Genomic DNA, 24,408 nt, shown 5'->3' with positions numbered 1-24,408 from the left:
CCTAAACCCTAAACCCTAAACCCTAAACCCTAAACCCTAAACCCTAAACCCTAAACCCTAAACCCCTAAACCCTAAACCCTAAACCCTAAACCCTAAACCCTAAACCCTAAACCCTAAACCCTAAAACCCTAAACCCTAAACCCTAAACCCTAAACCCTAAACCCTAAACCCTAAACCCTAAACCCTAAACCCTAAAACCCTAAACCCTAAAAACCCTAAACCCTAAACCCTAAACCCTAAACCCTAAACCCTAAACCCGTGGTTGAGCTGCTTCTAGTGAAATGATAATTTATATGAAAAGAATAATAGTATTCATCGTTCTAATTCACATCATCCTATGATGTGACATTAAATGATTGGAGACTATTTATTATATTTCACTTATAAATCTATCATCTAGTGTCACATTTTGAGATTATGGTAAACCAATAATAGTTTTATGCAATTCATTTGTTTTCTCTTTCAAAGGTTTTTTTTTTTTTTTTAGCATAATTTTTCATCTTTTATTTTGAAAAGTCTAGTGCGTTAAACCTGGGGCCTGTGGGTTATGGTCTCGTATTGTTTCTTTCAACTGGGACATCGGACTCCCCTCTAGGTTTTGTCATACTAAAGTTCGAATTTATTGACCTGTGTTTTTAAGATAAAGGATTCAAAGATTCCGGACATGCCTGTTCCTTTAGACAGAAAAACTAGAAAACTTCCATGTTTTTCATATCATCTATTAGAAACTTATCCTTTATGATGTTCTTAGCATTTGAGATTAATATGTTAAACTCATCATAGACAAGAGTTTAACATCCGTACGGTGAAGAGAGTCCCAACATTGCTGGTAAGTTCCCCAAGGTCGAAGTAAATGAGTAGATAAGCTATTGTGCCTCTTCAAGCTTTCTTCTGTTTTGCTGGGGGCGAGGGAAAAAAAAACCGGAAAATCCAAGCTGCCAATATTGCTCCAATGAAGGGGCAGATCCAATAGACATAAAAATGTTCCCATGTATTGTGCCATTTCTCTATATACGCCCAACCAAAAGCCTGCACAGACAACACACGATAAGTTTGCACATCCTATAATTAAGGCTTCTATGTCTCGTACAACTCAGAAAGTTCTCATCACAATCTAAAGTTATTAGTGTTACCATGTAACGCATATTTGCTAATTAAAAAAAAGTTAATAGTGCGATATAGAAACTCACTACTTTTAACTAGAAAAAGTCATTAAGTTAAGAGTCACATCAGCAACACCGGAAATTGCAGGTTTCATTTTCCAATCATTTAGAAGAAGTAAAAGATCTTCAAAAGGAAGCAAAAATGTCAGTGGGATAAAACAGTTTTTGCTAGCAAGATGAAACAGAACTTTGTTGACTTGTGTAGTGTGACGAGCTTATATGGTTGAATTTGGTTTGTTGATGAACCCGTATCAAGACGAGGTGGCAATCGATATTGCACCTAACATATTATATAATATTCAAATAAAACAATGGAGGTTGATCGTTAGTTAGCCTGGAAAACTTAACAACCCAGCAATGTCAAGAGATCAACTTCCAGGGACAACAAGAGGCACCGGTCTGTATTTTCTATATTCTGCCCAAACGGTTTTGTTGAAAAAAAAAAAATTGAAAGAGAGAGAGCCACGGAGAAGAAAAAAATAATTGCAAGGAAAAAAAATTCAGAAGCCAAATCCACAAGATGAGAACAATTGGAGGTTTTTGCATTTTCTATATTTTGACTGACAAACATCTGGTTTTTTTCCTTTCTGAGATAGGTGACTGATAGTGCAATTTTGTGGTATTATGTTCTCGAGCATTGTCATATGGGACATTCTGTTTCATTAAGGTAAGATTCTGCTTTTTTGGTATCTCCGTTTTTTTTCGATAGGTATCAAAAATATATGGGTGCTAGAATTCTTATCATGGAAATGCTTTGGCAAAATAATTAGATGTTTTGCCTTGTGAGTCGGCGTATATGATATTCCAGTATCTTATCCAAGTCTCCCTCCGACAGGATGTAACCATCCCATACAATTTCCTGTGATATATTCTTATATGCACTTTATTAAAGCGCCCATAATTTAATCGATTTATAATCTCTTCTAGAATGGTCAAGAAATAGCATTAGCATAATAGAAAGATTGAAATCAACATAACTTAATCTTATTTTAAAAACTGAGCCTATGTACATACAAATTTCTTTTGGATGTCAATAAATGAAATTCTCATAATATAAAAAAAAATGAAAGGAGAATACTGACAAATTTTCTCCCATTACTTTAAATTTATTTAGAATAAAAAATACATAGATGAACTATTCTATGTTTTAATAGCTAAGAAAATTGATTTAAATATAGGGCTAGAAATATCGAAGAAATGTAAATTAAAATAATAATTTAAGCATGGATAAAACTCAAAAACCATCAGATGTTAAATTTAAATTAAGACTAATCATTGGAAAATGAAAACAGCAGAAAATATGATTGAGTTTGCACAGTTATCTTTATTTTGTGTATAGATACCAATGGTCACATGAAACTATTTTTTGGATTATCTTATGAAAAGTTTTAGATTGTATATTTAATGATTATAAATCAAGAGAAGATAAATAAATTTTAGAACAAGAGACTGTAAGCACACACATAGTGTGGGTTATAGGCTCGTGTACCACAATAAAAAAGCATTAGCAATGGGTATAATCCATCTTATGTAATAATAAAATAGGCTATGATTGACTCCAACGACCATGCATATAGTAATATTTTCTTCATAAGTAAATCAATAGTCCAACAAAATTTAGACTAAAGAGTGGCGATTAAAGTGACTTGCACAAAGAGGATGGGAGAGGGGCGAGAGGGTCACATCACTCACATGATCAATATCTAGACTGATGATATGTAAAACAATTGGAAAAAGTGGGAAAAATTACGTGCAAAGTTGTCAAGTATATCAATCACACAGTCTAAAGAAGGGCATCCAGTAATATAAAATTCTTTTAGAGAAAATAATGAAAATTTGACTGTCAGAATGTAATATAAAAGTCATGATCTACTCACATTGGCAGGATTCATGGAAGGTCCGGTGTAGTTAGAACCCACAACGATTAACAATACAGTTGCCACGGCAAGCAACCATGTCTTCACTATCACGCTACGGGGACCCCTGAGGATAATTAAAAGGACAGCAAAGCTTATGAGGAAAGTCAACAAGCCCTCGGCAATGGCTCCAGTATGCAAGTCAACTTTGAGAGAAGGCCCACCAAGAATGTGCTTGTACTGCTTTGGCATCACCTCCATGATTGCCAAAGTGCCACCCACCGCACCAGCTGCCTGCCAAGCAGACAAGAGAATGTAATTACTCAAATGTTTTTTTTTAAGTTAATGTTTTTACTTAAATGTAATGTCATGTCTCTAATCTTCTTCACTCCTCCCATCTCAAAAACTAGAAATAGTATTGAAAAAATGACATATTTCTTTCAGAGTGGAGATCTGATTTCTCTTCCAAAATACGAAATCGGATGACAAGCATTCGTTTAAAATATGGAGGGCAAAAAGTTGAGAGGCCACAATTGAATAAAGAACCAGATGAGATTTAACACGCGTAGTTCTTGTGAAATAAGAAATAAAGAGTTAATTATTCCATCGAATGATCAAAAAAACAACTATGAACGCACAAAAGAACAGCAGATCTAACTAGAGATATGAAACATGAGTGTTGACATAGTGAAATCGAAAAAACAAGAGGAAGAAGACCTGAGCAGGGAATCGTAGAGCCATAGAGAAGAGGGTGTCAGAACCCAAGCCGGCGGCATAAAATGAGGCGGTGCCCGCAGGGTTGAAGCTGGCCCCACCCAGGGCATCGCCGATCACGGTGAAAACGAAGACTAGAAGAAATAAAAGCACCGTGGTGATGAAGAGAGAAGGCCAGACCAATCCTTGAACCCCGAGGGCAGTAGCTATTACCGTAGTCAGTGCCCCTAGAGAGGATGCGCTGAACACCCACAGGAATGTAAGCACTGCGTCTCCGATAGTTGCTGTTATGGCACCCATTTGGATCTATCAATCACCCACCACCACCGTACTCTCCTCCCTCGTGACAAACTATTATTTATATGTATATGCTTTCCTCAGTGGCAGTCAGGCAGAGGAAAGCAGAACCAGCACCCCAAAGAAGGTTAGTCATGAATTGTACATTATATTCTTAATCGGACGAAATTTTTGTTTTACGATAGGTACCCATTTCCGACGATTCGCTCATGTTTGAAAATTAACTTCAACAATACTTCAAAAATGATAAAAACCGAAAATGTTGAATTCTTATACAAAACTCTATTAAAAGAAATAGAATTATCGTAAATAAATTAATAATGCTAAATATCGTCCTAGATAATAGATATAATCCCCTCCACACGGACTAGCACAGATATAATAGGTTTGGAGATACACTGACTGGGTAAGGCCTTTTGAATTGGAATTCAAAAATGCTACTCACAATCGCGTAGGGGAACCCTCGCAGAATCGTGTCCGACGTGGCAATTAATGGAACGGCATCGTTACGCAACTTGTTTGAAAACGGAAGGGATTTTAAACTTCACAGAGCTAAACGTTGACGTTTAGCTCACAGACCTCGAAGACAGAAAGGGTCGCTTCGCCTCCTTTCCCATTTCGCCCATCCCCATGAAAACTTACCCTTCACTCTGTCTTCTTCTTCCTCCTCTTCTCCGTGAAGCCCCATCGTCCTCCAAGAAGCCCTATACTCCTCCACGAACTGGCCGCCCCACAAAGCCGCCGCATACCAAGTCTTCGCCTTCTCCACAGTCATTCTTCATGGTCTCCTTCGAACCCACGAACCTTCGTACCCACGAACCAACAGTTTTGCGAAGTCACTGTGTTTTGCAATCTTCGTCTTCTCCACAGTTAGTCTTCGTGGTCTCCACTAACCCACGAACCATACCCACGAACCAACAGTTTGCGAAGTCACTGTCTTCGTCTTCTATGAAATCTCTCCACGAAGACACAGAGCCACATCCCCTTCGTCTTCTCTGTCTTCTTTTTCGTCTTCTCCATGAACCCTCCTTCCCAGAAACCCAAATCTGAAATCTCCTTCCCACCCTAAACCCTAACCCTAACCCTAACCCTAACTCTAACCCTAAATTTGTTTGGTTATCAAGCCCCGAAACCCTAACCCTAACCCTAACCCTAAATTCTTTTGGTTATCAAGCCCCGATACCCTAACCCTAACCCTAACCCCAAAAAATTTGTTGTAATCATCGATCGGGTCGAGTTTCAAAGTATCCTCACTACAAAAATGTCGTTAGTTTTCTCTTTTTTTTGTGCTTTGGTTTTACTTTCCAAATGTTTGGAAGTCAATAATTCTTTATCATACATTGTACATTTAGTCATGTAATAGATTGCCTATGATGTATAATTCTTGCATTAACTATTTAGTCATGTAATTATTCAAATCACATATCGTATCATCATTGTTAAGTTGCCAATTTATAATTTCAACATGTATGACAATAGTAGAATCGATTTGGAATGCATAAAATAATATTTGAGCAGGGTGTTTTAGCAAATTTTATTTTATTAAGCTATTTCTGTAAAATGTTAGTGGGATGTTTTACTCTTGTCTATAACAATCTCACTGCCATATTAAATTGTTATTGTTACTCTTGTGTATTTACTCTTGTGTATTATATTGTTACTGTTACTGTCACTCTTGTGTATTTACTCTTGTGTATGAAATTGTTACTGTTACTCATGTGTATTTAAAAGGGTGTATGTACTGTTATTATTATACATTATTATTATCATTATCATTATTATTATTATTATTATTATTATTATTATTATTATTATTATTATTATTATTATTATTACTACTATTATTATTACTATTATTATTATTATTATTGGTTCAATTCTCAATTTCTCACTAAGTTTTATTAGACTATCAACTATTTTTAAAATGAGGCACCATTTCAATTGTCATAGCATTCTTTAAATTTCATAAAACATCACTAAAATGTTAAACTGCTAGCTACTGTTATTGAGATGCTTACTTCCACATTAAAAGTTTAAACTGTTACTGTTATCAAGATACTTACTTCCACATTAAAATGTTAAACTGCTATTGTTATTGGGAAGCGTGTATCTGAATAATTCAATTAATTACATCCCGACAGTTGAATTTTCTGTACTGTTGAAATTACTGCCATATTGGGATGTCATCATCAATATCTTCATCTTCCTTTGGTAAACATGCTTTGGGCATACCATTCTGTTTTTGTGAGGAGCCAATCACACTAAGACTGGCTCATACTGCAGAGAATCAAGGACGACCCTTCTTAGGGTGTCCAAAGTACAACACTAAGGTAACTACATAATTTGTACATAAAACTTATTCATGTAATGATTAATATTAAAACATCTAACATTTGTTATATAATGATTAATATTAAAACATCTAACATTTGTTATATATCTTCTTAATTTTCAGGGATTACCATACTGTAGATTTTTCAAGTGGGTAGATATTAATGAAGAGAATGAGCTCCATCTTCAAGAAAGCACCAATGAATTGGTAATGAAGGAGAAAGAGCTAGAGAAGAAACTCGATGATGTCCACAAGAGGGAGATTGAGGTTATGAAGAAGGAGTTGGTGCTTTGGGAACAAGAAGCTGAAATAAGGTGTTCACGCAGACTACTTCGGTTGTATTGGGCTTTTGCATTTCTAGTTGCATTTTAGTTGTTGCTTGGTAGTGTCTAAGTAATTCCTAGATAGTGTTAGTAGTTCCAGAAATTGTATTGGGGTTTTAATTTTGTATTGGACTATGTAGTTGATGTAGTTGATATATGGATATTGAGCAGATTGTAAAACTGCTATTATGTACAGTTTGAGCAGATTGTAAAACAGTGATGTAATATATATTGTTTGTAAACAATATGGTTAGGTTCATGTATGAGCAGTTTGTATGGATAATGTTTGTTGAGAAGCAGTTTGTAATGGAAATGTTATGAGCATTTTGTAAAACAGTTTTGTGTTTGTATGGATATTGGTTGATAAGCAGTTTGTAAAACAGTTTAGTTTGGATTTGAACAGATTGTGAAACTATTATGTACAGTTTGTATTGGACAGGTTGTAAAACAGTTTTTTGTATATATGGATATTAATTGTTGATAAGCAGTTTGTAAAACAGAACAATTTGGGTTTAAGCAGATTGTAAAAATGTTAAGTTTGAGCAGTTTGTATGGATAATATTTGTTGTGAAGCAGTTTGTAATGAGCAGTGATGTAATGCAGTTTGAAATTCCCAATTTGTAAAACAGTGATGTAATGCAGTTTATTATTCCCAGTTTGTAATGAGCAGTGATGTAATGCAGTTTATTATTCACAGTTTGTAAAGCAGTGATATAATGTAGTTTGTTATTCCCATATTGTAAAGCAGTTTGTGAACAATATATTGAGCACTTTGTAAAACAGTTTGTTATGGATGATGTATTCATGTAGCAGTTTGTAAAATAGAAACAGTTTGTATTTGTACATAAAAGTTTGAGAAGCAATTTGTTATGAACTGATGACACAAAATGCCATTAACTAAACTGTTTTACACATAATGTAGTTTTAAAAAGATCATTACATGATATAACTCGGCATAAATTTAGTAAATTACATGAACAAACTTGCCAACAAAATATTAAATTCTGTAAGTATTTGGCCAACACTACAATTGCCACTATTAAAATATCAACAACTCTAAAATCAAATTTCAACAAAATGTCATCCCAAATACTGCCAAAGCTCCAAAAAATGTCGTCACCAAGTTCCCAACACACAAACATGAACAACTCTAAAGCCAAATTTCAACAAAATGTCCTCCCAATACTGCCAAAGCTCCAACAAAATGTCATACCAACAAGTTTGCTCTGCCCTGCAAAACATACAACATAGATCATGTCAGTTTCGAAAATGTCAACTAAAAATATCAATTGTAACAACATGTTAGCATTTATTAATAACATACTCAATGTATCAAATCATTGCATCGGTTGTGATTCACTCAACCCAAATTCTCCCGGTTGCAATCTAACTCAAATTACATCTGTAAATAGTAAACACCAACTGTTATTGCATTGTAATATGGATAATACTATTAAAATATCGACAACACAAGAGACCCGCTTACACTTTCTTGACTATCAATCACCGTTTCTCGGGCCTGGACTTGTTCAACATTGGGAGTATCCATCTTCGAATGGCCAAATAACCTCCTGCAAGTGTCTACGATTGTTGTATCTCCTCCATCTCGCTAATTAATAAGTCACAAATATCATTTAGCATATTTTTCATATTTGCATTAAATGGTAAATAAAATTTAAAATATTTACAATATGCACCTTGTGGCGCCCTCGACCTCCACGTGTTATTTTAGTGGAGTTCGTGACATCGGGATAATGACCACACGGATCACGCACCCCAACGACCAGTGCTCAGTGTGTGTACATCATACAATAAGTGTATAAAATAATAATTCACAGCGGAGAAATAAAAGGTATTTTTTTATTAAGTACTAGAATTGTTCAAAAATAGTAAAGTAACTTTATGAGGATTAAACAGTAATCCGATAGATAAATTAAAGACAAGACATAACATAGGGGAAACAAATCTCATAACGCTGAACAGTAACTCAGCAAGTCAAACCTCTGGTGGAGCTGATCCCTCAGGCTCATACTCGGGTTCTGCGTCAGACTCTACGGCACCATAAGACGGAACCGTAGGGTAAAACACCACAATAACATTATGACATCTCAGCAAGTAATTAACTAAAATAACATCCAAGAGATATATAGAAATAACGCGCGTCCCCATACGGACATAATCCATATAAAATAACACCATATGTTCTTTTTCTCAAAATATCATTTTTAACCACTCATGCCAAAAATCTTATTTTTGGTTCAATCATAACTATTAATTATTAAGCATGCACCATGGTCTCCCCTGTGGACCGTCCGCACGACCTGGCTCTCATTGTCACACCACGGGTAACGTCCGTGCATGAGACTTCGTAACGAGCGATGCCCCAGTTCAACGCCCAGCGCGTACATGGCCAAGCATCTTCTAACCTCACCAGCCAAAAGGTCACGGAATCGGTACGAGAGCGTTACCGTCTCGTCTATTCCCGTCATTGCCCTACGACAACTCAAGGAACGTCACGTCAGTCTGTTATGCTCCCGAGTGACCAGAGGAGCTCCACCGAGATAATACCGCATTTCGGCTTGGGGTTGTGATACACACGCACCTACACAATTAATACCAACAGTCTCAATTTCCAACAGACAATGAGACATCACCGCACAATTTTATAAAACAATAAATATACAATTCACAATTTATTGGAATACACATTTAAATATTTCTTTTACAAAATCTCAATAAATACAAAAATACAGTTTTTCTTCTACACGTGTATCCCATCCTCCAATCCGACCCAAGCCCCAACACCAAATCCAACCATAAACATAACCCAATATTTTAAAGGCCCAAGGCCCAATTTCCAACACACCAACAGTTACAACCCAATGCTTCAACGGCCCATGGCCCAAATCCAACAGATTAATACAATCAACAGAAACAACAGTTTACAAAATACAATTACAATAATTTTATTATAAAGCTAGGAAATTACAGATAACTGAAGATGAAAAATTCTAAAAGATCAAACAAAAGGAGCGTAGCTCAAGGTGGCGACATGGTGGCGGCAACAGTGATTTTCAAGAATCAAACAGTGGCTTTTCTAGAGGGTTCTCTTAAAAGAAATTCGGTCTAGAACAAATGGGTGGAATAATCAACTCACGGTAAGCATGAAATTCCTAGAAACTGAGTTCAAATTTCACGACTCTAGAATCAAAAAGAGCAACACAAGCTCACAGGTTCATCAACAAAATTACAGAACAAAACTTGAACACCAAGAAACCGAGTGAATTCCGACTTCAAAGGACAAAAAAAGACACGGCAAACACTAGACAAAATCACTCGGATTCACCCACAAATTCACAGACCAAACACTCAAAATACAAAGAGATGAAAAGCTTAAGAGAGATATATATATAATGAGGAACTCGGAACCACAAAACTTGAGGAACTCGTGGCCTATTTATAGGCCAAATGTGACAGTTTGAAGCGCCGTGTCGTACAGGTAGAAGAGGAGTGAAAACGGCAACACAAGTCATGGAGGATGATGCGTGGCAGCAAGGGTCACGATGGCATTGATAACAGATGCGGGAAGGTGTTGCCGAAGGACACAGAGGCAAGCTAGGAAGCTAGAGGTGGAAAGTGGTGGCCGCGTAGAGCGGCAGCTGGACAACCAGTACATGGAGCCGCAACCGAGCGACACGGAGTTGCCATAGAGAGGTGGAGGTGGCTCGCGGCAGTTGTTGGAACAAGAAGGAAGAAGAATTTTGCAGAAAAAGCTATAAGAAAATAAAAAGATAGGAGGAAGAAGGGGCACAGAGCAAGGGAGAAAGAGATGGAACCCTAGGGTTCCATCCAAAATGACGCCGTTTTCTTTTAAAGGGGAGGGTTGGGTTCACACGGCACAGGCTGGGCCCTTCAGTGCACAAGGTCGGGCTTGCAATGTGTGGGTTGGGCTTCGGGTTACACAGGTTAGGTGGCTGGGTCTAACTTGCACATGGGTTGGGCCTCTCCTCACACATACAACACAAATAAAAACACATACACACACAGCCCACTAATAAAATAAAACACCTCAAAAATAACATAAACAACATAAATAAATAAATAATAAGGAAATAAAAATCCAAAATAAAAACATGCCAAAATAAATTATAAAAACAAATAAAATAACACATTTAATTAAAATAACAAAATAACACCTCAATTTAAAAATAATATGGATTTAAAACGCAAGCAAAAATTAGAGATCTCACACACCTGTTTTCGTTTCCCCTTCATTGGTGCTCTCTTCATCTTTGCTTTAACTTTCCGCATATCTTTCTCCATCCTTGATGCTTTCCTCAGATATGGAGGTCTGCATTTTCCTCTCACAACATTCGGACTTAGTCCTTGCTTTGAACTTCCAACTGTAGTTGTATCAGCAGTCGTACAGCCAACATTCACACCAGTTAGGGTTATCGATGGGGGTTCTTGGTTGGCACGATATAACTCAATCATTGCATACAATTTTGTAGTTGCATCCTCAATATGCCAACTTGAACCCGCAGCATGAGTAATCATCTGATAACATATATTCAACAGACTTGAATATCTATTAGCATCTGCCTGCTGATTCCCTGCGTCATAGCTACTATGGATTAATGTGTACCTCCTTTTGATGTCTTTCCTCCATTGATCTAAAATGTATGTATATGGCACAGACTTAATCCCATTACATTTGAATATTGCCAAAATGTGCCTACACAATATCCCCCTCATCTGAAACAATCCACATGAACACTTTGCAGTTGTATCTTCCTCACTAAAATCCACATAGTGTGTAACCGGCTTTGTAAACTCTTCCACACGAACTTCATCATCTACATGATATGTCTTTATTGTACCATCATGCTTAAATAACTTTGGATCCATATCAATAATAATGGTAATTTGTTGTTGAACTTCCCTGAATTTAGTATTCGTGTATAGATCTTGAAATCTCTTCTCAATTGTGGATCGAGATATACAGGGAATTGAGACACTAAATGAATGGAAGTCTGCGGCAGTTTCATTCTCAATTTTCTTTTTCAGAGCATTGTCAAACTGGTCGACAAATTCTTTCAAATTTGTCTTAGCATGAACATAACCGTCAAAAAATGCATTCATGCTCTCGCTCCTCTGTGTAGTACTCATTCAAGCCCAAAAAATGTCCCTCAAGAATGCCGGTACCCAATGCTCACACGCATCATATAAACGTTGTAGCCAGTCATTTTCATGCAAGTTGTATGTGGTGATTAGTTGGTCCCAACATTTTTCAAACTCTTCAATAGTTTGAGTGTCATACACACATTTCATCAAAACAGTTTTCATACCACTTTTATACGAACTATGGGAGCCAAACTTTTCAGGGACTTTCTTCAGTATATGCCACAGACAATATTGATGTCGACTTTCTGGAAATACAATGACAATCGCATTTTTCATCACTCTATCCTGATCTGTGATTATGGCTCTCGGAACTATATCGTCCATACATTTTAACCATGTTTGGAATAACCACACAAATGTCTCTGTATCCTTACTGGATATCAATCTTGCTCCTAACAAAATTGACTGGCTGTGGTGGTTACACTAACAAATGGTGAGAATGGCATACCATATCTATTAGTCAGATACGTGGTGTCGAATGTGACCACATCACTAAAATACTGATATGCTGCCCTATTATGGGGGTCTGCCCAGAAGACATTTTTTAACCTCCCGTCATCATCTAAGTCCATAAGTGCAAAGAACCCGGGATTTCTGTATTGCATCCTTAAAAAGTACTCTCGAAGCACTCCAGCGCCACCTTTCCCAAGTCGCATATGTCTTGCCTTATCTATATAATTACGACAATCTTTTTCCAAAAATAAGAGGTTCTCGAATCCGCCCACACCAACAACAAGACTGCCAAAACTCTTATTCATTTTAATGACAGCCAAGTCATTTGTATCTAGAACTCTTTTTACTGTCTCGCTAACTTCTCTATTACAACGAAAGAAACGGGATTTCTGTGGACTGAGGCCATGATTATGGATATTATGACATGTTGTTAACCGCACATTTCCGTCAACTTTTAAGGCATTAATTTTTGCCTTACATTCCGTTTTTGCTGTCGGACGTGGTTTAGTGACATTCAACGTTCTATTCCGGGCCTTCCCAACGCGGGCACAAGCAAGTGTGACATATCTAACAGTCCCATCCTTCACTCCTTTTGGTCATCACCCCAAACCCGCATTTTTTACTATATTGCTTATAATAGCTCAATAACTCTTCAAAAGAATTAAATTTCATCCTCGACTTTGGCTCTTCAATCGTATCACCACCATCTATTTGAACACACTCAGGTGTCCCAGAACTACCATCTTCGGTATCCTGTGATTCTGGTGTATCCTTTGTACTCTCTTCATCAAGTCTAGAGGATGTACATGGTGCTTCAGTTTCCTTACAATTGGGTGGATCCTCTGTACGAACTCTTGAGCTCGTTGCAGAGCTTGTAGTGATGAGAGGAATGGGAGGTCTCATCCCATACTGAAATTTGTAACCAATATTCTGCATAAATCACAAAAATTAAAGCAATTAATGTAATTCTAAAAAAGCATATTTAATAAAAAAAAATACTAACAAACTTGCATCACCACCTGAATGTTGATTGGATATTGGTTGCCATCAAGATATTGCATAAAAGTCGATGACCACGCGGGCATTGGTGACCACGCAGGTCCATGCCAAATGTGCATGTAATTTGAAAGGTTTGGAGTCGTTGTTGGGATGTCTTGACATAAAAAATAATCATAATAAGTAGCAACCATGGGGAAATGATGTAATCAACCAATAAACATCAACTCAAAACATTCCCGCATTTCTTTAAAATAATATGACATACCATGCTTGAAGGATTTGAGTTAGATGGTGTTAGCTCAGCTAAGTAGTCTTCTTCTTTTTCCATGCTAACAATCACAAGGAAAATTATACATCTTGCAACAACAACAAGAAAATCACCAGATTAATCGTGATCATTCTTTGGAAAACAAAGGTCAGAGGCATGAGTGTAAATGATCCAAACAAATTAACAAAATAATTACATCAACAATTAGCCTGTGTAATGAATTAAATTTATTAGCAAAAGAAATAGATTTTTTTTTTTTAAACAATTGAAGAATGGATTCTATCATTTGAAAATTTATGAAAAATTTAACTATGAAATGGTTTTGTTTGAACAACCTAGTCTCTATACCCCAAAATCAGCTTACATAATGTCTTTTTTCTACTTAATATGATATATTTATGTAGTTAAACATGAGAATGTGCCATTAATCCTGTGCAATGAATTAAATTTATTAGGCCAAGAAATAGATTTTTTTAAAAACAATTGAAGAATGGACTCTATCATTTGAAAAATTATTAAAAATTTAACTATAAAATGGTTTTATTTGAACAACCCAATCTCTAAACCCCAAAATCAGCTCATAGATTGTCTTTTTTCTACTTAATATGATGTCTCATTGCTCTTAAAAGCCAAGGAAAACAAAATGCTAATCATGTGGCAAGAATCTCACAAAAATAGCTGTTGCTTTAAAGGGGATTGTCCGTGAAATCAGGATTGGGAATGAACCAACAGGCCGGAAACAGGAATCAACTCTCGTTAATTATTTGTCTTAATTTGTTAGAGCAAAATGTGAACCCTGTGGTGGCAAAATTAATGTACATAACCAGTGCATTTTTTTTTTCCTACTTCCTATACTTTTTGGTCGGCCTCTAGACAAACCATGTGGCTTTGGAGCCTTCCCTTTTAACAACTAAAAATACTTATAGATGTTCTAGCCACCAAAATGCCAACAAAAACACCACATACGAACACGAACACAGGAAGCACACGCAAGATGTCTTACCTAAAGGGGTCGCGACGGAGACATGAAGCCGAAGAACAGAGATGGAGGAGATCTCACAGCTGCTCATGCGAAGATGAGGAGATCTACGGTTCTTCTAGACCCAAAAATCGATTGCCTCGAAGCTTTTCCACAGTTTTGCGGTTTTGCTGAATTTTTTCTCAAATGTAAAACTTTTCAGTCGTTGGAGGAGATTCTATAGCTGTTCACGTGAAGATGAAGAGATCTACGGTTCTTCTAGACCCAAAAATTGACTGCCTTAGAGCTCAATATCTTCTTCTTCCACAGTTTTGACGTTCTTGCTGGCCACAGTTTTGCCGTTCTTGCTGGATTATTTTGGGTGGAAATGAAAATGAAAATACGTTGCTTTTCCCTCCTTTTCTGTCTGTGTTTCGATTTTTTTTTTAAAATTAAATAAATCGGCTGACGTGGCAACGTCAGCCGGTTCCACAGCGGTTGCTACAGACGATTGTCTGTAGCATTATTGGAATTCAAAAAGCCCAGATGTCCAATAGCTCGAGCCCACGAATGATCTAAAAAGAACATGCAGGAGCAAGAAAAAGTCTTCAACAGAATCTGCTGTTTTGTTGACCTATGAAAAAACAAAGAGAAGGGATAGTATTTCAGATAGAAAACATAACATTATATAATATAACTATAAAGAATCTTCAAAAATAACGAAGAAACAATTTAGGTTAGGATTGAACAGTGAGTTGAGATTAGATGAGTTGAGTTAAAAGTTAAAAATCAAATAAAATCTTGTTATAATATATTTTTTTAATATTATTATTATTTTAGAATTTGAAAAAGTTGAATGATTTATTATATTTTGTGTAGAAATTTGTGAACAATACAAGCCAAATAAATGGATCCGTAATAGAAGGAATAAGAGGAGGCATACCGCGTTATACGCAACAAAATTTAGCATCAAACATGAAAGAAGTTATGGCCTCTAGATGAGAAAACCTCAGAGCCATAGTCCCTAAAACTCCGTACAAAGTAGCAATAAAAAATGTGGTTGAAGTTCCTACAAGAGTCTACACAGTCATACTCCAACAAAAGATTTACTCTGTAGGCTCCAATGAATTTTCTCTTTTCTTGATCGACTTTCAGCAGTCATACTTACCAGTAATCTCTACATGAACAAATACCACCTTCAAAATGATGAAATCGATATGCATCCCTTACTACAATAGCTCGATTTGAAATCTTTGACACATACTTAATCCAATTATGGCAATCATTACAGACTCGGAGGTTCTTAAACACGTGTACAGGAATTGTATTGGATAGGCTAAGAAGTCCAAAAGCAATTGCCAATTTCTCACTATGAATATGTACTGTTGCATCCCTCTGCCCTTGCTCTCCAAGAGTACAATGGTCCGGCACATAACCGATTTCAGCTGCCTGTTCATTCAAATCTTTCAAGTATTCATATATCTTATCTGCTAGTGGGTGGAGCCGGTCACCAACAAAGAATGCATGAATTGAATTCTTAACCTCAATCCAGCTACGGCCAGGCTCTTTCTTCACACCCCTGTTTTTCATCATTTGCCTTGCATAATCCCTAGAGTCCCATTTCCCAGCCACTGCATATATATTCGATAGTAGGACGTAAGTGGCCGAGTCTTCGGGCTCTAGTTCTAGGAGATGGCGGGCAGCAAACTCTCCAATTTCCATGTTCTTATGAACTATACAAGCACTTAATAGGGTCCTCCAAACCATTGCATCTGGTTTAGTTGGCATATCCTCCACAAATCTTCTTGCACGGCTCAAGAAACCAGCCCGACTAAGAAGATTCACAACACAAACATAGTGCTCAGGTTTAGGAGCTAAGCCATGCTCTTTGCTCATGGATTCAAAGTAGTCAAGCCCCTCGTTCACCATACCCACATGGCTACAGGCTGTCAAAACTCCCACAAAAGTAATATGGTTAGGCATCATACCAAGCTTTTTCATCTCCTCAAAAAGATGTAGTGCTTTAATACCATATCCATGTTGAGAATAGCCAGTAATCAATGCATTCCAAGAAACCTCATTTTTTTCGACCATTGCACGAAACTCTCTCTCGGCATCATCTATGCCACCACACTTGGCATACAATGTGATTAAAACATTAGAAACCTCAGTTTCTGAACTATACCCAGTTTTTAGAATCATAGCATGGATTTGCTTCCCCGGTTTTTTATTTGCTATGTTGGCAGCTGCACTAACTGCAGAGGCAAATGTGAATAAATTAACTTCTACTCCAGCTTTGGTCATTTGAACAAATACTTTTAGTGCTTCCTCACAGTACCCATGCTGTGCAAACCCTGATATCAATGCATTCCACGATATATTATCTCTATCATCAATTTTTTCAAATGCTAAATATGCTTCTTTAATTCTACCACATCTAGCATAAAGACTGACAAGTGAATTCCCAATTGAAGGATCATCTGAGTAACCAGAGACACATGATTTAGCATGTATTTGCTGTCCTTGGTTGAGGGCTTGAATACCGGCACATGCACTTATGGCACTTGAAAACCCAATATTATCAGATCGGATCCCTCGATTTAACATTTCTAAAAAAAGCTTAAGAGCCTCGGCAAACATACCATGCTGTGCATGGCCAGCAACCAAAGCTGTCCAAGAGACAACATCTTCCTCAGTTTGTCGTCTGAGGATTTTCAGGGCAGTATCAAGTTTTCCATGCTTTGCATACATATCTATAAGCACACTGCAAACGTACACATTGAGCTGAAACCCAGTCTTTATGACTTGAGTATGAATCTGCTCTCCTAGATAAAGAGCTCCCACAGAGGTACATGTTTTCAGTAAACTTGGATAAGTAAATTGATTGGGTAACATGCCTTCAATCTGCATCTGTCTAAATATTTCAAACGAATCACTCAGACTACCTAACTGCCCATAAGCGACTAACATCACATTCCATAGGACCACATTATCAGTCTCTGTTGCAAGAAAAAATTTATGGGCAGTATCTATGTCTGAGCATTTCACATAAAGATCCAGCAGAGAACCTTCAAGAATGAGATCTGAAGACATTCCAGCTTTCATTGCATATGAGTGAAGTTGCCTTCCTGTATGAAGAGCTCCAATAGATGCACAGGCACTCAACAAACTTGCAACTGTAACACAATCTGGTTTCAAGCAATCAAGCTGCATGTCCTTGAACAATTCCAGAGCCCTATCACTAAAACCCTGCTGAGCTAGCCCTGAGATCATCGAATTATATGAAACACCATCCCCATATCGCATTTTGCTGAAAATCTGTTCAGCAGATGTCAAGTTCCCTGAGCGGGAATACAATGTAACAAGAGCATTGCATACATACGTCTCACAAGAAAACCCCTCCTTAAAAACAAGACCATGAAGCTGCTCTCCCACATCAAACAACTCTATCTTGGCGCAGGCACTTAGAACACTTGAAAAGATATAAGGAGTAGGGGCAATTCCCGATGTATGCATCTGGCAAAATAAGTGAATGGATTCTACTTCATGTTCATTCTGAGATAAACCTGACATCATCGCCACCCAAGAAACACTATTCTTGAAATATAATCTATCAAAAATCTTTTTAGCAGAATCTATAAACCCGTTTCTCAAATATAAATAAATCAAGAGATTACATACACGTGTATGGGCACCAAAACCATGATAAATAATCCTAGCATGAATCTGCTCCACATGGTGGAAGGAAACATTACTACCCCCGCACGCCCTTAAGACTCCAGCAAATGTTGTTTCATCCGGACTCATTTTCTCAGCCGTCATCCGACGAAAGAGACCCAATACCCGACCAGTCAACTTGTTCGCAGCAAATCCATTGATTATTCTATTCCAAGAAGATACACTTCTATTATGCATATCATCAAGAACCTTAACTGCACCATCTAAATCACCGCAGGCAACGTATACATCGATAATTCGATCACACAAAACATGCTCCGAATCAAAACCCAACTTCAAAATCTTTCCGTGAAGCTTCTGACCACACAATAAGGAACCATAATTCAAACACCCTTCTAAAAGCCATAGATAGGTCTGATGATTCGCTCGAATTCCACGCTCTTCCATGATATGGAGGAAATCAATTCCCTTTGGGTTTCCTTCATCTTCTTGGACTGGGAAGTCGTCAAAAGCATTGGATATCGCAGTGTTACTAAAACGAGCTAAATTAGCTAAATTATTTTTAAGCAAAAGATACGGATTTGTCAGAAAAGAATGGCGTGGTGGGATCCCCTTATGAAGATTTGGCGCGGTTTTGAGAGTGCTTTGGTGTCTGAATGCACGCGGGAAGTAACCGAATAAGGAACGTGGATAGGACCAAGGGAGAGAGATTGGAGTCATTAGCATTGGAGAAGGATTCTTGGAATATTAGGATTCAACATAATCTCTAAAGACCCGCCTCTTTTTAGTCGTGATGAAGTGAATCTGATGGGTAATTGTTCAAAGACCCGTTTGCCCCATGTATAGAGATTTTTGTGTTTGTGTTTAAAACTGGATGCACTTTGGCTAGATCTGAGGAAGTGGGTTTCTTTATTTTGGCTAGATCTGTATTTCTATTGCGTCATTTGTGGACTTGTCAGGATTCCAACTTATGTTTGGGGCTGAATAACTGCTGGCTTTGCATCTGTTTAGCTAACTAGTTTTTTTATTGCATTTTGGAAATGGGTTTGCTTAATTAGCATGTGATTGAGTTATCTTTGCTGTGATTATTGAGGTTTTCTGTTATTTGGTCTTTGATATATATTATATATATATATATAGGTAACTTATGAAGTCTAAATATGGCTGTGAAGGGTTGTGATTATTGGCTAGATTTACATTTTCTTTAAGAACAAATAAAATCCAGAGCTTATCTGTGATTTTTATGCTGTTTTCAAGACAGGTATATATTTGTCTAGACGGATATAAAATCATCAAACCATTACTGCATTCCATATTTGTCTTTCACCAAACATATATATGCATGTATATGTGTTAGTACTGGAGAGGAATAAATTGGATTAATGCATAGAAAATGTGAAGTTCACACAAAGGAAATGGATTATTGCACTAGTTGTCTTGTTGACTATGGGGAGTTAATTGATTGAAACACACACTTAAATCATTGTGATGAATCAGCATTTTCTCAGAGATCTAAGAGTGTTTGACGGTGAGAGATGGAGTAATGGAAGGGCTTCTATTTTGTCCAGCTTTGATGATTATGGTCTCACCAAATTTGCACCAAATATTTGATGCTCGTATTTAAATTTACTTGATTGTGTGATGGTAAAAATTTTGCTTCATTTATTTCCAATAATTTCCAACCCAACTATCAGCTCTCATGCCCATATCTGAACAGAACAAATGAAGATTATAACTTCCGAGCAAAATTTATTTGCAAGTTTATTCGATGTATAAGTCTGTCACATCATGCAACTGTTTTAAATTACAGAGTAATTTATGATTGTACGTGGGATTGGACAAATTGCATAAAGTCGCCAGCGTTCCAAGGGAGATTACTTTTGTTCTTGTATATACAGGGCTAGGCTAGGTTCGAAACAAAAAATCTACTCAACCTCCTACTATTCATACAACTTCCACACTCCACATTATTTTTAATTTTTATTATTTTTTTCTTTTATCAAATATTTATTATATGAATAATGAATAAAAAATTTGAAATAATTTAAAAAGAATAAACTCAAAAAAAAATTTAAAAAAAATATTAAAATTTTAAAAAATTTAAAAAAGTGTGGAGTGTGGAGTGTGGTGGAGGTTGTGTAGCAAAGCTCGGGCCGAAAACCAACTCTTTCGACATGATTTTTGGATAAAATCGATGCCTACCGATAATTGAAAAGTGGGAGAAGCAACTGATCATAACTAATCGATAGAGAGGAGGAAAACCGGCCGTATCGTCTCCGATGGTTCTCTGGCGATTCTCGATCAACGTTTGCAATTTTCCTAACAGCAAGCTGCTTCTGAGAGAATTAGATAGAGAGAGAGAGAGAGAGAGAGAGAGAGAGAGGTGCAGAGGCAGAGATTTGAATCGAGAAGAAGGTTGGGGAGAAGAAGGCCCATCTCGAAAAGACGTCGTTCCACTTAAGTTTAAGTTTAAGTGGAACAGCTTTGTTTGATACATATTTTTTTTTCCATGCGTTTTTAATACCAAATGGCATCATTTTCATTATGTGTTGTATACTAAAAGTGTAAAACGACGTCGTTCCACTTAAACTTAAGTGGAACCACGTCGTTTTGATTAAGGTATATTAAAAAAAAAATAGTTTTACCCCTTCGGTCAGTTCAACAGTCTGGTCCAGCTTCAAATCAGGACCGACCCACTGAACGTCGGTTCCTTCAATTTTCCACCGCACACTAGTCGGTTCCTAACACAGCCAGTCGGTTCCTGTCGGTGGCGGCAGGTCCCATCGATTTTTGTTCAGCCCTATGCAAGGCTATATATTCCCTAGTCCTTGGTGGTTGGACAGATTACATTAAATAACAGCACTCCTTCTATTTCTTTTCCATCCCCTTAATCCCTGAACAGAATTTTTTGTAATTATTATATTTGTGCTTGAAAATGTCACCAGTAGCGGGTGCTCATGTATGTTAGTTGTGTTTTATGGTTAATTCATCTCCTTTTGTGTGTTTGTTTGGATATATATATATATATATATATATTGCTGTTGATTTTATTTTTATTATATTTTTATTTTTTTATGTTTAAAATAGATGGAAAATAGTTTTAGCGGTAATGTTGGTGGTTTGGCGCATATTTCATTGAACATGGATGAAAACACTAGTCCTTTAATGCCTTCTTCCATGAATATCTCAAACCCTACACCACCCCTCCGCCAAAGACAAAAAGAGCCAAGAAAGTTACTAACTAATCTATAGTAGGAGATTATTTTATAAGGGTTGAACTTATTGATCCTATTGAACCTAAAGCACGACGCAATTAATGCTTAAACTTTATGAATGCCATTATAAAAAAAGTTATTATAGAGAGAAGCCACTGTAGCGGTACACACGTTGCACCCGCTACGTGGCTGCTGTTTAGACAAAACGTGCATTACGCTTCTCTTTTTTTCTTCTCCATTTGAATTTCAGAGCCCCATTCGTCCATTCAAATTTCAGAGCCTTGCGAAATACCTCCTCCCTCCCTCGCCCGCGTCGCGTCACCTTCCTCTACCCAACGCCACTCGGCGACACTGTCTCTTTGTCCAGCGAACCGAGCTACGCTCCTTCGTCTGCCCAGCACCACCACTCCCTAGTTCTTTCTCTCTCCTAGGGCTAGCGTTTCACACACTCCCTACCTCTCTCTGAGGCTTGGTTCTTATTTTCTATCCCTCGGAGATTCAAAGCCGCAGCTACTTGTGGAGGCTCCCAAGGCGAGCAACGCCATTCAGTTCTACAAGGCTGCGTTCGACGCTGAGGAGCTCGGCCGTACCATGCACCCCAAGCTCAAAGCCGATCAAGAGCTCCCTCTCATTCTCTCTACTCAGTTGAAGCTCGGTGGCTCCACCTTTCTCGTCTCTAATGACTCTACTGCTATCTCTCTCTCTCTCTCTCTCTCTCTCTCTCTCTCTCTGCGTATATAATTTTTCCGAACATTCTTGTTTGTGCATGTCACTTTCCTTTGGATTCGTAGGGCTCAGGGGCAATTTTTTGCATTTTAATGGATCTCATGCAATTTTGTGTTAGCTTTTTACAATTTTTACTTCAGAATATACTTGATTTCTCTGGCTTTAGATAGTCGTTCATATGCATGGCTCCTTATTCCATACGTTTTTCGCGTCTTGATCGCAACGTTACAGTACTATAGATCTCCATCTCTGGCTGGTTGTTTTGTGTTGCTTCCTTCTTAGCTTTATTGGTGTTATTTTTATCCAATGTTTTGAGGAACCAATGTTCACTTTATTGATTTATTTATTATTATCTTAATATTTGTATTGGAAAGTTCCATGTTTAGAGTCTTTGACCCATTCTTACCAAACCAAAGGACCTTTCGTAGCACTGCCTTCCATTGATGACATGCTTCTTGTTCTACACGTCGATCGATATAGCTGAGTCATTAATCGTGCTTTTGAAGAATGAATGGTGGTGGGGTTTATTTATAGTTGAAGCCACTTTCTTAATTTCGATGGATTTGGTTGTATTCAGGAAGCAAGTTCAGTGACTATGGTATATTTTAGGAATAAACAGAATTGCTCACAACGTGTTTGACAAATGGTTGAAGAGAAAAACCAACTAACTCAATGAGGCAAGATCATTTCGTTATTGTGGAAAGAAACAAAGAATGTAGATTTCTCGGACAATCTTAAAAAGTTGATAAAATATATGGTAATATTATGAGTAAATTATAGTTATTTATAAACTCTGGAATTTCTGTCCACCCAACCAGTACAAGTTCTTGAGGGCTACGGGATTCCTTTATTGATATATAGCTAGCTAAGATCAAATAGCTTAAATATTTATGGTATGTCTTCTTAGTACAAGCATTATATATTACAAGTCCGTGGTCGATCCACACCCACTACATGATGGCTTCAACAACAGATCGAACGACATGCTTCCTCCTTCAAAACGACAATGACAACTTGTTTTCCAATGAAACAAACAGAAATTCAGAGATGATTAGACATAAGAAAGAGGAGAGCATGAATAAATGATCAATAACCTAGCGTACGATCAACAATCAATTCAACCAAGAAATTTCATTACCTTCGGATTGATTGATCTAAGAATTCAATGAGGGTTTTAATTTTGGTGATAACGGAATTTAATTGGCTTCGATTAATGAGAGTTGATTTTGGTATATGATTCGGTTCGCTTAAGAGAGCTTGTTCATGTTGATGGAGAATAGCCTGCGCGCAAGTGGGAGGAGAACTATGAGGTCGTGTTGGGGAGGGCTGAGGTCGTGCTTGGCTGAGGGCTTCGATGGCTGAGGTTCGGGAGGGCTTTAAGGGTTTGGGATTGAGGGGGAAATGATTGAATGAGGGGAACGAGGGTTGAGAGGCGGAATGGAGCAAACCGGTTCGTTGGTGTTAGTGAACCCGGTTTACACGTTATGTGTGCAACGGATGCAGCCAAATAGTTGCTGTTGCGAAGATTTTCTCTTATAAAAATGACACTTCATGAATGTCACACTACCTAAGATTTACTTGTCAAGACTCTCCCATTAGAGAGAAAAAAAAATCTTGGGAAGGATATATCGCTATCAAACTCTAGAGTTAGGATGGATGGTAAAAGATCTAGTCCTCAAAGGTTAGGAAAATATGATCCTAAAAAAGATAAGGACGATAATTGCCAATTTTTTTATCCAATATGAATTGTCATTCAAGATTATAAAGCATCCGACATTTGTTGAACTCCTAGGTACTTTAGAGCCTAGATATATCTTGTCATCTCCAACCACCTTTCAAAAAGAGTGTATTACTTTATATAATGGGGAGAAGCAAAAGTTGAAGTTTTGTTGAGCATTCAAAGAGTTTGTTTAACCATCGATATATGAACATCGGACAAAACAATAATTATATATGTGTTACGTGTCATTATATTGATCGAAGTTGGGTATTGAACAAGAAAATCATAATATTTTTCCATATTTTTAATTATAGGGGTGAGATCATTGCTTGGATGTTAGAGTCTTGCATGATGGATTCGGATATTAACCGTCTTTGTTGATCACTGTAGATAATGCCTCTTCTAATGATGTCGATATTAATCATGTGAGGATAAGCATAAGAGATAAGGAATTCAAAATTTTGGAGGGCGAGTTTATACACATGTGATGTGTTGCACATATTTTAAACTTCATTGTATGT

The 24,408-nt window shown here is 37.2% G+C and overlaps 2 protein-coding genes and 1 long non-coding RNA gene across 4 annotated transcripts; all 3 read right to left on the bottom strand.

Moving 5' to 3' along the window:
* Positions 1 to 691: 691 nt before the first annotated feature.
* On the bottom strand, positions 692 to 4,274 carry LOC109001986 (aquaporin SIP1-2-like). The gene is made up of 3 exons (XM_018979529.2): positions 3,738 to 4,274; positions 3,042 to 3,314; positions 692 to 1,030 (listed from the first exon to the last, which is right to left on the bottom strand). Exons 1-3 carry the CDS (start codon positions 4,032 to 4,034, stop codon positions 881 to 883), a joined length of 720 nt encoding a protein of 239 aa, XP_018835074.1. The 5' UTR covers positions 4,035 to 4,274; the 3' UTR covers positions 692 to 880.
* Positions 4,275 to 12,586: 8,312 nt separating this feature from the next.
* On the bottom strand, positions 12,587 to 13,677 carry LOC109018223. Its single transcript, XR_004801411.1, has 3 exons — positions 13,588 to 13,677; positions 13,343 to 13,476; positions 12,587 to 13,253 (listed from the first exon to the last, which is right to left on the bottom strand). It is a non-coding gene; the product is annotated as an uncharacterized LOC109018223 (long non-coding RNA).
* Positions 13,678 to 15,476: 1,799 nt separating this feature from the next.
* LOC109017645 (pentatricopeptide repeat-containing protein At4g13650-like) lies at positions 15,477 to 19,088 on the bottom strand. Of its 2 annotated transcripts, XM_018999858.2 has the most exons (2): positions 18,230 to 19,086; positions 15,477 to 18,064 (listed from the first exon to the last, which is right to left on the bottom strand). In XM_018999858.2, the coding sequence occupies exons 1-2, from the start codon at positions 18,950 to 18,952 to the stop codon at positions 15,713 to 15,715; spliced, it is 3,075 nt and encodes a 1,024-aa protein (XP_018855403.1). In that variant the 5' UTR covers positions 18,953 to 19,086; the 3' UTR covers positions 15,477 to 15,712. The 2 variants fall into 2 exon arrangements, with proteins under 2 accessions (XP_018855403.1, XP_035545008.1); XM_035689115.1 differs by having other exon boundaries at positions 15,477 to 19,088.
* Between the last annotated feature and the right edge of the window lie 5,320 nt (positions 19,089 to 24,408).

Source organism: Juglans regia, chromosome 4, assembly GCF_001411555.2.
Source record: "Juglans regia cultivar Chandler chromosome 4, Walnut 2.0, whole genome shotgun sequence".
Taxonomy (NCBI): domain Eukaryota; kingdom Viridiplantae; phylum Streptophyta; class Magnoliopsida; order Fagales; family Juglandaceae; genus Juglans; species Juglans regia.
This window is presented reverse-complemented; position numbering and strand designations above follow the sequence as displayed.